This window comes from Leguminivora glycinivorella, chromosome 12 (assembly GCF_023078275.1).
Source record: "Leguminivora glycinivorella isolate SPB_JAAS2020 chromosome 12, LegGlyc_1.1, whole genome shotgun sequence".
Taxonomy (NCBI): domain Eukaryota; kingdom Metazoa; phylum Arthropoda; class Insecta; order Lepidoptera; family Tortricidae; genus Leguminivora; species Leguminivora glycinivorella.
In genome coordinates, this window is record NC_062982.1 from 7,439,029 (window position 1) to 7,455,296 (window position 16,268).

The 16,268-nt window shown below is 37.6% G+C and overlaps 1 protein-coding gene across 1 annotated transcript in view; it reads left to right on the forward strand.

The window, feature by feature from the left end:
* The window catches only part of LOC125231972 (trichohyalin-like), a 43,875-nt gene extending 27,607 nt beyond the window's left edge, over window positions 1-16,268 (forward strand). Inside the window, exon 3 of the mRNA XM_048137579.1 lies at window positions 16,243-16,268. Coding sequence (XP_047993536.1) covers window positions 16,243-16,268 — 26 coding nt within the window. The remainder of the gene's footprint in view (window positions 1-16,242) is intronic.

Sequence of the window (16,268 nt, forward strand, 5' to 3'; positions counted from 1 at the left end):
CATAATTTATGAAAACTTTAGAATACTGGGTTAAGGTACGCTTTTTTTAGAGTTTTGGTTTCTGTATAAACCATATGATCATCTCCATAAATATTGCCGGTTATAAAAATTACAACCTGTACATAAACGTACCTAGGAACCTACTTAGATGTGAAACGACAGAAAATGGTCCATTTTACCGCGCCTTTACGACTTAGCTTTAAAATAGGGCTATTTTGAGTCTACTATTTTACTCCACTCCCATGGTTTTGTTTACAACGTTGTGTGTATGTGTGTGTGTGGGTTTGTTTATGATTATATTTCTGGTGTGGTCTTGAAAAGTGAGTAAGTTTTACTCGTGCTAGGGTTATGTTATTCAAGTGTACCTACCTAATGTTTATAAGTATACAGTATAGTACCTATGATTCTCCGAAAACTGCTACCTAAATAGTAAATTTCCGTACTATTCATGGCAACCATGCCATGAATAGTACAGAAACTTACTAGTAAACATAGGTATAGGTATGTTACAAGATAATTCTCGTCGTTTTTATTTTTTCAGTACATATGGTGCTGTTTTTCCGCACTAGTTCGCAAAGTGGTAAATTTTTTGTCAGTTGAAACTTCAGGGCTATGCTATGTGTACTGAAAAACGTCGTATGAGACACGTCTGAAGAGTAAATTCGTAACGCGAGTAGAAAGAGCGTACACCCATCTTAAAGGCCGGCAACGCACCTCCAACACTTGGTGTTTCGGGTGTCCATGGGCGGCTGATCGCTTACCATCAGGCGACCTGTCTGCCCGTTTGCCTCCTATCCCATAAAAAGAGATCCCTCCCTTCGGTCGAATTTTAATTTATCGTCACTCGTTCTGAATTTACTGTCTTTTGCACTTATTTATACAGTATGTAAACTAACGAAAACCATTTACTGTAACCCGTAAATGTCCAGGTGATACTGAGAAACTTTTACTAAGGGATCAACCCCGAAATCACGAAAATATCTTCTGACAGTTTCATAGGTAGTTTTATTTTATAGTAAGTATTTCCTATGGGAGAGTAAATTTTTATTTCGCGTTTTGGGTGTTGGTCCCATAGTAAAAGTTTCTCAGTATCACCTGGACATTTACGGGTTACAGTAAATGGTTTTCGTTAGTTTACATACTGTATAGTAATTACTATTGTTTCCTGAAATAAAACAAAAAACTAAAATGTTGAACCCTCGTTGAACCACAACAACGTTCCGTTTGTTCAAAGTTTTAAACTGTAGTAGTCCGCCATATTGCATCACATGGCCGATGTTTCGTGTTTAAGGAAAGTTGTATGATTTATTGAAGGTATTACCACTCGTCTTATGAAAACACATTTATCATGCTTAGCACAAATGCAGGCTTTGTTTTCGTGCACATCTTGCAACAATTGCATCGTTCGTTGGCTAAACTTTATGTACACAGATGATGCTCTATGTAATGACCTCATTATTATGAATACACCGTGTTTTTTTTGTTTTCCGTCATATTCGACACGTCGTTAGGTTAATTAACAGGAACCACCCGGTATATCGCTTTTTGTTAAATTCGTAAAATAGTACATTACTACAGAGGCCGGGACAAAGGGGGCCATTTCCCGCCGAGGTATGTATAGTGCTTTTCTCAAACATGGTATGAAATAAATAAAGTCTACTGAAACTTTGGATGGCTGTATCTCCTAAACGGTGCGTCGTAGCGCAAAAATAATCGAATTTTCGTTCTCCTTTGATACCCCGTATACGCTTATAAGAAACAAAAAGTTAAAAAAAAATTAAAAAAAAAAAAAACGAAAAAAAATTTTTTTGTATGAAAACGCACCCAAAATCAAATAATGTCTAGGGCCCGTACCAGTTGCAGTCGGCACGTCTATAAAGCCCCTTATAGTTTTTTTTTAATTGGCTAAATACCTGGATGTTATGTCACAATTATCTGTGTTTGGAAAATAAAAAAGAGGACTTTGCCGGCCTTGGCCTGCAAGGTTTGTGTGAAATTCCATTATCTATCAATCGTCCTAGCCGCACCTGCAACGTCATACTTCGCTGCCAATTATAAGGCACATAACATCAATATTTCATACCATGTTTGAGAAAACTTATTTTTTGAATAACATGATAAGAGTAACAGTTAATACACTAGTTTCTTAGATACATTATAATCAGAGATCGGACCCGGAGTTGGTCGTCATTTGCATGACGTTTTCTGAATAATGAACCTTATGTTGTTAGGAAGACACCCAGTTGTCCGATCTGATTAATAAATGACCTAGGACCTGACCCTAAACAAATTTTAATGGAAAAGAAATAAACACGATGTGTTTTAGTACTTTTAGTACCTAATGTCACACCTCGGACACTGGCGATCAAATGAAAGAGGCGCGTTCCTAGCACACAGTCTAAGCTCGTGTAGCTGAACGCGTACCATGCTTGTAACTATGAGTGAAATATGACAGGCCGACTGTTCGCGTTTTTGACAGGCGGTAACTGTGAGGACCGAGAGGGGGTGGGCGGCACTTTCAGCGGGGATCGCGAGTGGCGATACTGTACGATAGTACTCTTTATTATACTGTGCCTATGTACTTCATTAACCTACTTAAAACAAAGATGATTTTCTCATCCTTGATCTGGCAACTTTTCTTATCCCGTAGGTTTACTCGTAGTTAATTATTCAGTAGCTTTTAATATTAAAGCGCACCGACTTCGCAAGAAAAAACGGATTCATTTGCATAAGTTTAATCACTTGCTTTGTTAAAAAAGGAAGCACTCGCTGTTGTTTACGCAGGATTTCTAGTTTATTACGATTAAGCATTGAGGGAAGCTGTGGAAAAAAATCTCACACGCCTGATAGGCCTCCGTGGCTCAGTTGGCTGAAGCGATTTGGTCGATAGTCCAAAAGGGAGTAGCTTTGAGGCGTTTGAGCCCTGCTGGAGATGTGAATCTTTAGTTTTCCTTCCCTAAAGTATTTGAACCAATGAATTCTATCTTTGATCAAAAAAATCCCGATTTCACGCATTATTTTTACGTTCTGCTCATATTTTCTTGTACACATAGGATTGGCTCATCTCGGACACATTCTAAGCTCGTGTAGGTAAACGCGTGCCATGCTTGTATGAGTGACATATGACAGGTCGACTGTTCACGTTTTTGACAGGCGGTAACTGTGAGGTAACCGAGAGCGGGTGGGCGGCACTTTCAGCGGAGAGCGGGAGTCGCCATACACTACGATAGTACTCTTTAATATACTGTGTGATAGGTACATTAGTCATGTAAGTAGGAACATAGTCAAAAGTTTTTAGTTCATAATCAACGCTAAATGTACCAACATTATTATTGTGTCCTATTCGTACACCACAACAACAACATAACTAGAATTGATGATTTAATTATGAATTGTTTAATTTATTTATTAATTTTAATATAATTTAAAGTGATTAAAAAAAATGTAATTTTTAATTTTAGGATAGGTTTTAATACTCATTTATATTTTTTCTTGCTGTGCATACATGTTTTGGACGGCATTCTTATTTGAAACCTGTAACTTGTAGCTGCTATAATAATGTATTGAATGTTGTCTGTTTTGTGTGCCTTATGAATAAAATAAAAAATAAAATATTAACCAAAGAATTCAAACTAGATTATTCTAGACTAGGCAAGAATTCGTGCGTTAATTTCCACGCTCTGCACCTAAGTTCGCCTACATTACACGTGTCACCCCACATACCTGGTGTTCCCTGGAGAATTTAACTTTTAAATGTTACATAATGGAGTTGGGGTAATGGAGTTGTGGCCTTAGTTTTAAATAACAGATGAGCGACCTTGGGAGGGTCGATTCGGGTCATTAACTGCCTGATTGCCCTAAGACTGTGGAGCTATCAATTGTAGGTTAGGCAGTAATAATTTTATTCTGCGGTTTCGAAACCAGTGGAAGTTCAAATTTCTTTTGAATACGAAACACTTTTCAGTGTATTTTTAAATGGTTTTTACAGAAAGAAAATAGTGCAGGAAAAGCTATTAAAGACCCTGCGCTTAGCTGCTGTGACATGAGTAGTGTCTTTTTAAAAAAAGGATTTAATTTTTTTTCTAGAAACACCTTAAAAATTTGCTGCTAAAGGGAGACAGACCAGCGATAACTCGTATTAAAAAAACCGGCCAAGTGCAAGTTGTACTCGCGTTGTAAGGGTTCCGTACAATACAAGAAGGGCTTAAGCGCCTCCTTTTTAGTAGGAAATTAAGTCATTTTTGCAAATAATTGATATTTTGAACAAAACGAGACAGAAATGAGTTTATATGTAATATTCAAACCCGCTCACACAATTTCAAGAGATTTGGTAACTCCTTGCAGCGGCAGTGAGTGAAAAGAGTGTTGTAATGTACCTACAACGTATCGCACAGTATTGCATTTCGTTCCCACAGTAGGAATTCTAGTTCTAGATCTGATTTGTGTACTCTCCCGGTGTATTATTAGAGTGTTCTGGCCAGCCGTATCGCAATTTATCGGCACCAAGCAGTGCAGTGCAACTCATTAAGGAGGAGGTTAGATTGGAAGGTACTTGAGCTTTTGGCCATTTTATATTTGGCTTGGGAGCAATGGCTCTGGCAATTTTTGATGCTAATTGTTGTTCTTTGTTTACAATCGGTTACATATTTAAGCTAGTGCATTGATGTCGATTTAAATGTTGAAAATCAGCAGGAAAGTGTAAGTAGCGTGTTTTTTGTGAAAAGGTTGGTTGGCCATATCATGGAAAAGTCTAATGAAACCTAATTAAATATATCTTGAAATAAATTAATTTTGAAATGACATATCACAAAATATATAACTAAAATTCCCAAATTGAAACCCTCCTCCTTTCCATTATAGCATTTTCTCTCCTGTAGCGTCTTAATGGTATACTGGTGTCCTAAATGTACAATTAGTGTCACAGTCACTAATCTAGCTGTAATCTAGACATCTAGCACCTATGTAAGCACTTAGACAAGCTGGAATTAATGCAAATATATGGTAAGTCGCAAGAATCTACTAAGGGTAGTATTAGTAGGGCTATATTATGGTAGCATTTCAGGTGATAAAATAAAATATTCACGAACGCTAAATGGAAGGAATATATTTTGGAAGTCATATAAATGTCACAATGTTATATGACTTATATGGTGGGAACCGTTTTATGCGAAGGAAATAGGTATAACGTGTCCATGTTCGTATGTAGGTACATATACGTTTACAATAATCGTCGTCTTGTACATTTCTACAGGGTGCCCGGTAATTAATGGACAACCTTTTAACCACCAAGAGGGCACCTTATACTGGTCCAGAAAATCGACTTTAAGGTTTAGTAAAAGTCGCCTAGTTTTCGAGATTTTCACACCTTTTAAAATTTTAATATGTACTACCTAAAATTTTAAAGTGTGAAAATCTTGAAAACCAGGCGACAGGTCGATTTTCTGGACCAGTATAAGGTGCCCTCTTGGTGGTTAAAAGGTTGTCCATTAATTATCGGGCATCCGGTATATGGTGAACCAATTGGAAGTATTGGAACATAGGCCACTGTAGAACTATGTCATAGTGACGTTATAAATCAGATTGAAGAAATCTCTTACTGCTTGTCATTTTGACATGGTTGTAGAGTGGCCTATGGTTCCAATTGGTAGACTGTAAACAGGTATGTATGGAGAATGAAAGGTATTTTTGTAAGTATGTGTCGATTCGAATTATGCAAGGAAACTTTTTTAAACAAGAATGCTTGTTCTTTGTAATTTACCTGGAAAGTTTTTGTTAGTTTCTACTTCTAGTAAGTATGTATTTGAGCATAACCCTTTAGTAACAAGGTGTTAGTATGTTATTGGAAGCATTGTACGCCGTCGCGGACTTTGCCTGCATGTAACATGATACTGTCACTACCACTCACTTGCCGCGTTGAAATACACACACTATCTGTTGCACGACATCCATTGCGTGTTTTACTTGTAACTATCTAGTGTATGCGAATAAAAGACGGCAATGGATTGGTGTTATTAGATAGTTTCAGGGTAACAAAGGTAGATTGGTATGAAGGAAGTTATGTAATGTGATATAAGACATAGTTGTGTGAAATATGGGACATTTCTCATAGAAACACTTGCGGTTCTGTTGTCATGTCATGTTACACTTGTGAATGGAGATTTTGCGATAGTTAGTCTTGTCAAATTATTCTTTAGGAAACGTTACAACGGAAATCTTATTCATAGAGAGCTTTTATACTACGTCGGTGGCAAACAAGCATACGGTCCGCCTGATGGAAAGCGGTCACCGTAACCTATGGACGATTGCAACTCAAGGAGTGTCACATGCGCGTTGCCATCCCATTAGAAACTTCAAGCAAAAAGGAGTGTACAAGTTCTAAGGGGGTTCGGGTTGCCGACGACTTAAAGGACAATAGACGGAACAATTTCCGTAGGTCCTTCCGTCACCTCACCAGCAAACTGCACCTTCGTTGAGCTCTGGCAGCCTTACTCACCGGCACGAACACAACACTATGAGTAGGATATACAATTTGTACTTCTACCAATATTTTTATTTTTATCTTTTACTACGTATTTACAAATATTCATTTTGTTACTACCTATTTTCTGGTGACATAACTTACAATCGATTAAAACTAAGAGGAGAAATTAATTCTTTATGCCGTTATGTCGAAAATAACCCATTATAACCTTTCATACATAAGTGTGATTGTCAGTGTTCGGATTTCGATACTGCTGTACATAATTATCTAGACTAATCTAGACCATTAAAAAAATCGTTTTCCAAAATATGCAAAAATATTACATGCTTCTTAAACATTTGCCCCCTTATTCATAAACTTTCACTAAAGTTATCAAGCCGATAAAGTTCGTTTGTCCCTTTCCGACGTATTGGTGTGATAGAAAGGGACAAACGAACTTCATCGGCTTGATAACTTTAGTGAACGTTTATGAACAAGGGGTTAGTCTATATCCTTATCATAGACGGATAAGAGCTTATAATTATTTCAGAATTTACCCGAAAACGGTCCTTTACATACAGATCTGTATCTACAAGAGGATAATCATCTCAGAATCTTCCCGGAAACCAATTCCTTAATTGAATTGTCGGCTCAGATAATTGGCAACTACACAATCTAAACTCGGTTAACGAACAAAGCGTGATGAATATGCACAACAATCGGTAGCAGGGGACTGATTTTAAAATTTCGAACGCTCGAATTCGCCGTTCGAATGTCGACGTAATGCTATTTTTGAAAAAGGACGGCTAGTAATTTTAAATCTGATGGTACTGACCACTCGTAAATCGTAAATCGCTAGTAGTGGAGATATTATTGAACGAAATTCACGAAATAGAATGATCGACATTCAAAAATCGGCCCCTGCTGATACGAGTACACGCGGATTCGTTTGATCAGCGGCTGATCAGCGGTAATTAATTCTGCCAATATTCACCGAACACACTATTTTAATTGAAATCTGATTATAGCCGTGGATCAAAGCGTGCGTTATTATGCACCTGGTTGTATATTAGGTAGCTATATAGGTACTATGGTACATTTATTTATTTCACACGTTTATGTGAGTATTTGATGTGTGGTGACGGGTTAAGAATTTCACCACCCCCTTTCTTCCCGTGGGTGTCGTTGTAGTCGACTGTGGGATAGGGGTTAAATTGTGGCGTAGGCGAGAGGCTGGCAACCTGTCGCAATGTCAAAATTTAGATTTCTTTCAACCCCTTTTTGCCAAGAGTGGCACTGAAACTTAGTAGTTCATATGCTCTGCCTACCCCTTTATGGTATACAGGCGTGATTATATGTATGTAGTACTTGAGTTATGAGGGGGTCAGAAGTAGCTCCAAATAGTTTGTGTAAATTACACACTGTGCTGGTCGCCACTTCTGTTACGTGATGTTTGCTTGACAGTTGACACGCTACCGCGTGTCTAATAAGTAATAGGACATTCTTACACAGATTGACTGAGTCCCACGGTAAGCGAAGAAGTAGAGGCTTGTATTGTGGGTTCTCAGATAACGATATATTTATAATATACCTAAAAATCTTATAATACTAATACATAGAAAATAACCATGACTCCGGAAAAAATGACTGTGCTTATCACACAAATCAATGGCCTTGCCGGGATTCGAACCCAAAATGACTGTGTTTATCACACAAATCAATGGCCTTGCCGGGATTCGAACCCAGGACAGCTAGCAGGCAGGGTCACTACTCACTAGGCCAGACCGGTCGTCAGATTTAGCCTATTATGTTGTTGTAGAAGGAATCGGTTAAATTCCTTAGAGTCACCTAAGTAGTATGCCTAGTTCTCATTGTTTCTATGCCCATCTCCATTGGAATTTGATCTCCTAGTTTTATTTCGCCAAGTTTCCAGAATTTGGGTTCTTGTTTTTTTTTTCTTGTTTTGTTTTGGAAACGGGACACAAGTAAAAACTTTTTTAATAATCATTCACTGAAAAAGTGTACGGAAATGAAACTGCGACACAAATACGAAAAGTTGCCAAAGCAGCGAACAATATACTTGCAAGTTCCACCTTGTTTGAAACGATAACTAACTTTATACGTACGCATCCATACAAACTTCATAATGGCGTGACCAAAATATTAAGCACCGAAAACCAATCTTGGCGAATTCACGGCCCAGGGGGAGCCGGAATTTGCATCCCAATAAATTAAAATTACATTTCCAAACAGTGTTGGTAAAGACTCGAGTCTTTATAGTTATTTGTTATACAAGGGGGCAAAGTTGTATTTTAACGCCGAGTGTGGAATTGAAAAACGAGCAAGTGAAAGGATTCTATAGTTGAACCACGAGCGAAGCGAGTGGTTCGAGAAAAGAATCCTGAACTTGCGAGTTTTTTAACACACGAGAAGTAAAATACATTTGCACCCGAGTGTAACACAAAACTTTTCCCCTCACTATAGCGAGGAAACTAAAACGCAAAAAATGCGTTTATCACTGCTTCCAGTAGTTCCACAGGTGGTAAATCATCTTTATTACTAGATTCACCTACTTTTATCAATTTTAAAGCAGTTAATTTGACTTTATTAAAGGTCGAATTACTTTACCCACTAGTGGATAAAATGCGTTTTTACCCGCTGGTATTAAAGGACAATACGCGTGTTTCCGAGCTAGTGAGGGGAAAAAGTCTTTATCTATAGACTTCTTCTTCGTCTTTTCGTGTCGAAGTTTTTTTTCTATTTTATAAACAGTAGATGCCCAATAAGCAGCAGCATTAGGTATAGGTACCATCCCTGTCCCTCAGATCTAGTTCTAAATCTATAGACTCTACTGAGATTTTCGACTAGTTATCATAAGCAGACTTCTGCTTCTATACATACTTTCTTGTAAAATGAAATCGTCTGTGTATACTTGAGTTCTACAGAAAATTAAATGTTGTCTTCACATGCACAACATTCACGGAATAGATAGTCATATATTTCAACAGCGGCGCCTTAAACGACTCTTAATTAGAAAGCATCAACAATATTGATGTCACTCTTTAATTCAAGATACAAGTTTATATTAAACATATTCAATTTTTTTTATACCACGTCGGTGGCAAACAGGTATACGGTCCGCCTGATGGAAAGCGGTTAAACATTTAAGACATAATGACGACATTGAGTCTTACTTACTGTGTTGGCTCAGCGATCCGAAGTGGATCTTGGTCTCCGACACTATAGACTACGCCATTCGCTCCTATCCTGTGCGATCTGATGCCTCTCGGTCACTTTAAAGTCAGGTCAGACAGATCTTTCTGGACCACATCGATAAATAAATTGAGTCTTGGTTTTTTTATTTTAGACTCGAGTCTTTCTCGTCCCTAATATCCAAGCGCGTGGACCTCGGGCGAAAATTCCTCGCGATAATTTCAGCCGCACGTGACCAAAAACGTTCGGCAACGAGTCGATTTCGAAAAGGATTTTTAAATCGAATGCGGAACCTGCCTCTGCACTTTCGATTGATGGGATTCGATTCTTGAAATGCTGATTGGTAAGTCAGTGTGGGGTTATTAAGTACCTATGTGCGTATTTGTGGTCTATTGCCTGGAAATATTATGCAATGTTTTAGGTTTTATACATACATACATACATACATACAATCACGCCTGCATCCCACGAAGAGGTAGGCAGAGCACATGAAACCACTCAAGTTTCAGTGCCACTCTTGGCAAATAAGGGGTTGAAAGAAAACGAAATTGTGACATTGCAGTGAGAGTTTGCCAGCCTCTCGCCTACGCCACAATTTACCCCATATCCCACAGTCGCCTTCTACGACACCCACGGAAAGAAAGGGGTGGTGAAATTCTTAACCCGTCACCACACGGTTTTATTTGCAAAAATATAATATGTAGCTTTCAAAGTAATCCGTTTAATTTCTATGAAAATTTCAGTACGATAATATAACAATTAAGTTATTAACTATAATATTATTAATGAGGATGAAAACAGAAGGGACCTTTCAAATTCCAATGAATGTCTGGCTGTATAAGGCGAAACTGCATATCCCCGTTATTAAATTTTAGCCATTCCTGACAAAACTAAACTTTTCTGTCTATTTTTAATTAAATGCTTGGTCCAAAAGCTTTTAATTAAAATAAATGACAGAAACGATTTTATAAGCCAAACTTCTGGTTCAGATGAAGGCCCCAGGCGTATGGATGGACCAATGGAGCGAGAGGATAGTTTATATTAATTTAATTTACTGCTTCATCTGTTTCGCGAAATTTGTAACGAAAATTAACGAGAAATGAATATTCAACTTTAGATGGTGAATTTTAATATTACTAGTAAATGGAAAGTAAAACAAGCGAATTTAACACAAATAAAAAAATAAAACAGCATTTGGAGTTTCTCTTCATTAATACTTGTACCTAACAGTAGTGTGTATGGCCAATATTAAATATAAATAAATAAATATAAATATTATAGGACATTCTTACACAGATTGACTGAGGCCCACGGTAAGCTCAAGAAGGCTAAATTAAATTTGCACATTCTGAATCGTAAAAACTGTAGATATGTTTTAAAATTCAATCTAATTAAACGAAATAGCATTTAAAGAGCTCTTTATTGTGGATCCTTGCGCTTTCGTTCGACTGACCATTTCTTTTATCAATGTTCTGTTTGTTTATACCATTCCATTTTGGAACGTGTTGCGCTCATGCTAAGATCAGCAGTGCTATTATGCTTCCAATTTTATCCATACTAACTAATATTATAAATGGGAAAGTGCGAGTGTCTGTTTGTATGTTCGTCTTTCACGGCAAAACGGAGCGACGAATTGACGTGATTTTTAGTGTGGAGATAGTTGAAGGGATGGAGAGTGACATAGGCTACTTTTTGTCTCTTTCTTAAGCGAGCGAAGTCCCGGGAAAAGGCTAGTAACTTATAAACGTGGATAACATCTGTTACTCTCACACTGACATACTTGCCAGAAAGTGACGGATGCTTTTAAATCCACGTGATAAAATTCGAAGCTTAACAGTGTCTCTGGTATCTCAAGTAAATAAAAATCGTATCGAGTAGAATAAATGGATACGTTTTGTGGGATCAGCCCAGTATGGAGTGTAGTGTGACCGGTTTGGTCTTCCAAGCAGAAAGGGACAGGGGTCACTTTCCCACACAAATCTGTCAGTTTTTGCCTATGGGATTGTCATTCAAGTGGCATTCGAGGACTTGGTAAATAACCAGTAAAAGTGAACTTAGACCATTGAAAAATTCATTTTTCAAATTGTTTGTCACATAAACTGATTACACCTTCAGATGCGTCTGTTTTATATCCAAAAATTACAAACTTACTTACTTGCTTCCGTGATCAATTAAGTATGCCAGCTGACTTGATGGCTCGTGTTTATTATATCCTTCCTTATCACAGTTTCTTTTCTAGCTCTTGCATGTGTCGTCCACCTTCTTTGAATTAACTCTTCCTTTGCAATGATAAGAATTGCTTGAAAAAATCCGCACTTGAATCCTCCTAGTACCTAGGCGACTGAGCTTCGCTCGCAGTTCGAAAACTCGAAAATTCGCGTTGACTCAGTTATGTAGATCGATTTCACACCCCAGAAAACCCCCACATAACAAATTTTAGCGAAATCGTTACAGCTGTTTCCGAGATGGCCGGTGAATAGTACAAGAATTGCTCGTTTAAAGTAATTAGACAGATAGATAAGACAGATAAGGGCCAATGCAATGCCGCTAACTGTATTGCCAAGTTTCCACTAGTCCCACCATTCTACCATGTAGGAAGGCGATGAGTTGAATTTTATATCTCGTTTTATTTTGTCTTATTTGTGTCCCTAGAGTTTACACTGGTTCTTCAATCTCTCACTCATGCTCGCTCGACCAAATGACAACTATATCTCCTATATAAGGCTGGCTTGATTTACGACATGAAACTTATTGGTGCACGTATCGTAATTGCATTCTTGCGTCCCGCTGGCCAGGCAATAAGCCTAATGAACTGGTCAGCTCGGGAATATGGCCCGAGATGACATCGTACGTTAACGAATACGACTTCGTGTATCAAACTATTACAAACCACGGGTTTTGAACGATCTATCGAGGTGAAAATAGTGGATTTTTTTCACCAAACAATACATTTTCTAAATACATCAAGTACCCTCAAATTTATTTAATCATAAAAGTAATGCAAAATGAAAAGCAAGAAACAAACGGAGGATACAAATTGAACATGAGATTTGGACGACGACGTAACAGCGTGACTCCGTTGCGTCGTCTGACTCGGTGTAGGATTCGGCAGGTTGCCCTGGAACCGCCGCAATACCACACCCTTTTGGAATATGTACGAAAAATTGTACACGGGGACTTAGGAGGCTCGAGGTTGACAACTTATAGGTACAGACAATATAAAGTAGGTACCAAATGCCAATCCTACTTGCTAAAGCAAAGTGATATTAAAAAGTTGAAGTTCATTACCCTCATTCACTCCACTACCCAGACGAGGTGTGTCCAATTGTCCATCCATGTAATAACCGCGTACGAAGCCTTTTATTTTCAATACTTTCTACGAAAAACCAGTGAAAATGAAACCTTTATATCCTTTACAGTAAAATTTAAATGGAGACCAATTTTAGAACTGGTTTGACTGAGGCTACATGTCTCAAGTAAGGAGAATATTCAGCCTTTTACTTAGTAAAAAAATCCAATTGGTTCCGAGGACCGTTTTTTGCCGTTTTAATAAAATGTTATTGGCTGTGTAGTTATTAATATGGCAGTTAGTGTAATGACGGCAAATTACAGGCGATATGGAGCGATTTGCGAATCAGATTTGGTTATTTACGACTTAAAACAATTCTGTTGAGTGTGATTATTTATGGGTACATAAAACAACGATCTGATATAAAAAATTATTTAATGAGTTAATATAAATTGAAGCCTGTTGTATTATATGGATCTGAATGCTGGGCGACAAAGGTAGAGTATGAAAGGAGAGTGCACGTAGCGGAAATGAGAATGTTGAGATGGATGTGTGGAGTGACCAGAATGGATCGGATCAGGAATGAGTATATTAGGGGAAGTTTGAAAGTAGCGCCTATAACGGAAAAGATGAGGAGTGGCAGGTTGGTGGTACGGTCATGTAAGAGGAGGGATGAATGTCATATAGGCAAAAGAATGTTGGAGATGAATGTTGATGGATGGAGGGGAGAAGTAAACCCAAACAACGATGTATGGATTGTGTGAAAGAGGATATGAGAAAGAAAGATGTGCATGAGTGACGTGAGTGTTGAGATGACGAAAGATAGAGGAGAATGGAAGAGGAAGACGTGTTGTACCGACTCCTCATAACGTGGAATGGAGGTAGGAGGAAGAAGAAGAGTAGCGGCAACGGCAACAGAAGTTATTTGTTGCAAGTGTTTCCAATATTTTTGTTTTTAGTGTTTCTTCATTAACATAACAAACTAATATTTTTAAAATTATTCTGTTAAATAATCTACGCGAGCTTCTTGGCAGCCACTTTAGATTCCCAAATGATATTATATCTTACGCTTGCAAAAATTTTAGTCGCTCGAGTTCTTGCAGATTTTTCTTAAGGTATTTTCCACGAAAATTCGGACCATATACCTCGTAAAATGCATATTGCATAATCTGTCATAAAATGTAGCGGGCCACGACAGCATAAGTCATTTATTAAGGTACCTACAGCGGGGCAAATCTTGACTAGGGGAACAAACGTAACTGGTCCATTTTTTCCAGGTTTTACAATGTTTGCATTATTAAATAGAGTATCCACCGTATGTAACCCGCCGCTGAAATACTTCACTACACCGATGTGAATCTCATACTTGTATAACAGTTATCAAAGCTATATCAAAACTTAATTTGAGGCACACGTTCCGCAGTCGAGATTAAATTCCTGCCTCGAGATAGTCGAGATATCACACGAACATGACAGGTAACAACGCATTTGGCGTTTCAAAATGATATCGAAAATGTATTGATGAAATGTGCTCGCTCTCTCAAATTTGGAGATTAGTGTGTGGGAGTGGAATGAACTGATTGTTTTTAATTGGTATTAATATTTCGATTCTAAATAGGGTCCGGTTGAGAAAATTACCCACAGTCCCACACGTATGATGAGATGGTCGTGCGTGATGTGGTCAAAATCGGCTTGTTTTGATAACAACTTTGTGACTTGTCGAAATTGTACATGTTTTTATAATATTCAGTGCGGCGATGAGGCCTGGGTCCTTGTAGAGAGTAACAGAAAGATATTTTTTTTTTGTAAACGAGGACTTAATAAAATATTGCTATGATGATATTTTCTATCGAACACATTTATAATTTTTTTGTTAGGATGTGAAAGGTTCATTTCAACAAATCTACGCGTCATTGTGATGGATAAGAACTCCATTCCGGAGATATTCTCAGAAACGCAATTGATGCGAACTAAAAACAAAGTTAAAACTAAATTAAAAATAGAGTTAAAAACATTTTCAGGAAATTCGTATTTACGATGTCTCATGGTTAAAATATACACGAGACGAGTACGTTCAATATCCAGAAACAAAGTCAGTGTACACTTTAACGGAGAGTTGAGTCATTCCATCGCTTTGGAACAAAAGTTGGGTCAAGGCAAAGACCTAAATATACGACACCCATGGCTTACGATACCCGATCTCACACAAACAGGAGAAGGACGCATGTGTCTGAGTAACTACTCAGAAATACGAGTTCGTCATTAAACTGGATACAAATACAATATGCGTTTTAAGATAGTTATAACTATACTGTTTTATTTATTTATTAGAAAAAAACGCGTTTTTAACAGAAAATACAATGATTAAATTAAGATCATGTGTGTGCCCATGGGTTACCTAGTAGGAAATGCAAAAACCGGTTAACTTAAAAAAACCGGTTAATAACCGAACCTTTTCCTTCATTATTAACCGGTTTTGCGGATTTTAAGTAAATGGCCGTACTACGCAATTATTACCATTACCTTCAAGAATTCTGATGTTGATTATATCGTAGCAGATATTACTTGTACGATGAGGATCATTTTTATCCAGTTTTTAGATATTTTGTAAAATGCGGAAATTGCCAAAAAGGGAGAATTGTGGTGAAGACTGTGATTTGTCAGTTTTGCGTTTTCCAAGCATGTCGTGAATGTCCACAGCTCCCAGAGCCACTACTGGTTTTCTTACATCAATTTTTGCATTACAGCAATTGAAATGAAAATTATTATCAAATATGGTGCATTTTAGATCTGTCTTCATGAGTTTTTGGTATGAGCGAAAGTCAAAGCCTCTGGTTCCGAATTGACGTAGTTCCTCAAGAAAAGCCTCAAGATTGCTATATTTTGGCAGCCGTGCTAATATTTATTTATAATTGTGTTAAAAAAGCGCTACTTTTCACGCTATCTGAACCTACATTGCCAAGTTAGTATCGTTGGCTGCCTTTGGTTCGCGTAATCTGCGCGCAATTGAAATAAATCCCGACTCAGTTCGACAAAGAAACGTTTTGGCTCCGTTTTATCGCGACTGAAGAAATACTATTATTTTTGTTTAGATTCGATACGGGTTCATGGTGTTTCTGTAAGATTAAAACCTATATTTCGATACTCGAAAAGGAAATTCGTAATTCCTGTCCGGTAGTGTTTTAATTTATTACCAGTCATTTTGAACTTCCTCTTTTCGGCACTTGTATCCTAATATTCGTGATGTACTAATTATTAATTACTTTTGTTTTTGTTGCAGGTAAGTTCACGTGTTACTACAAATAG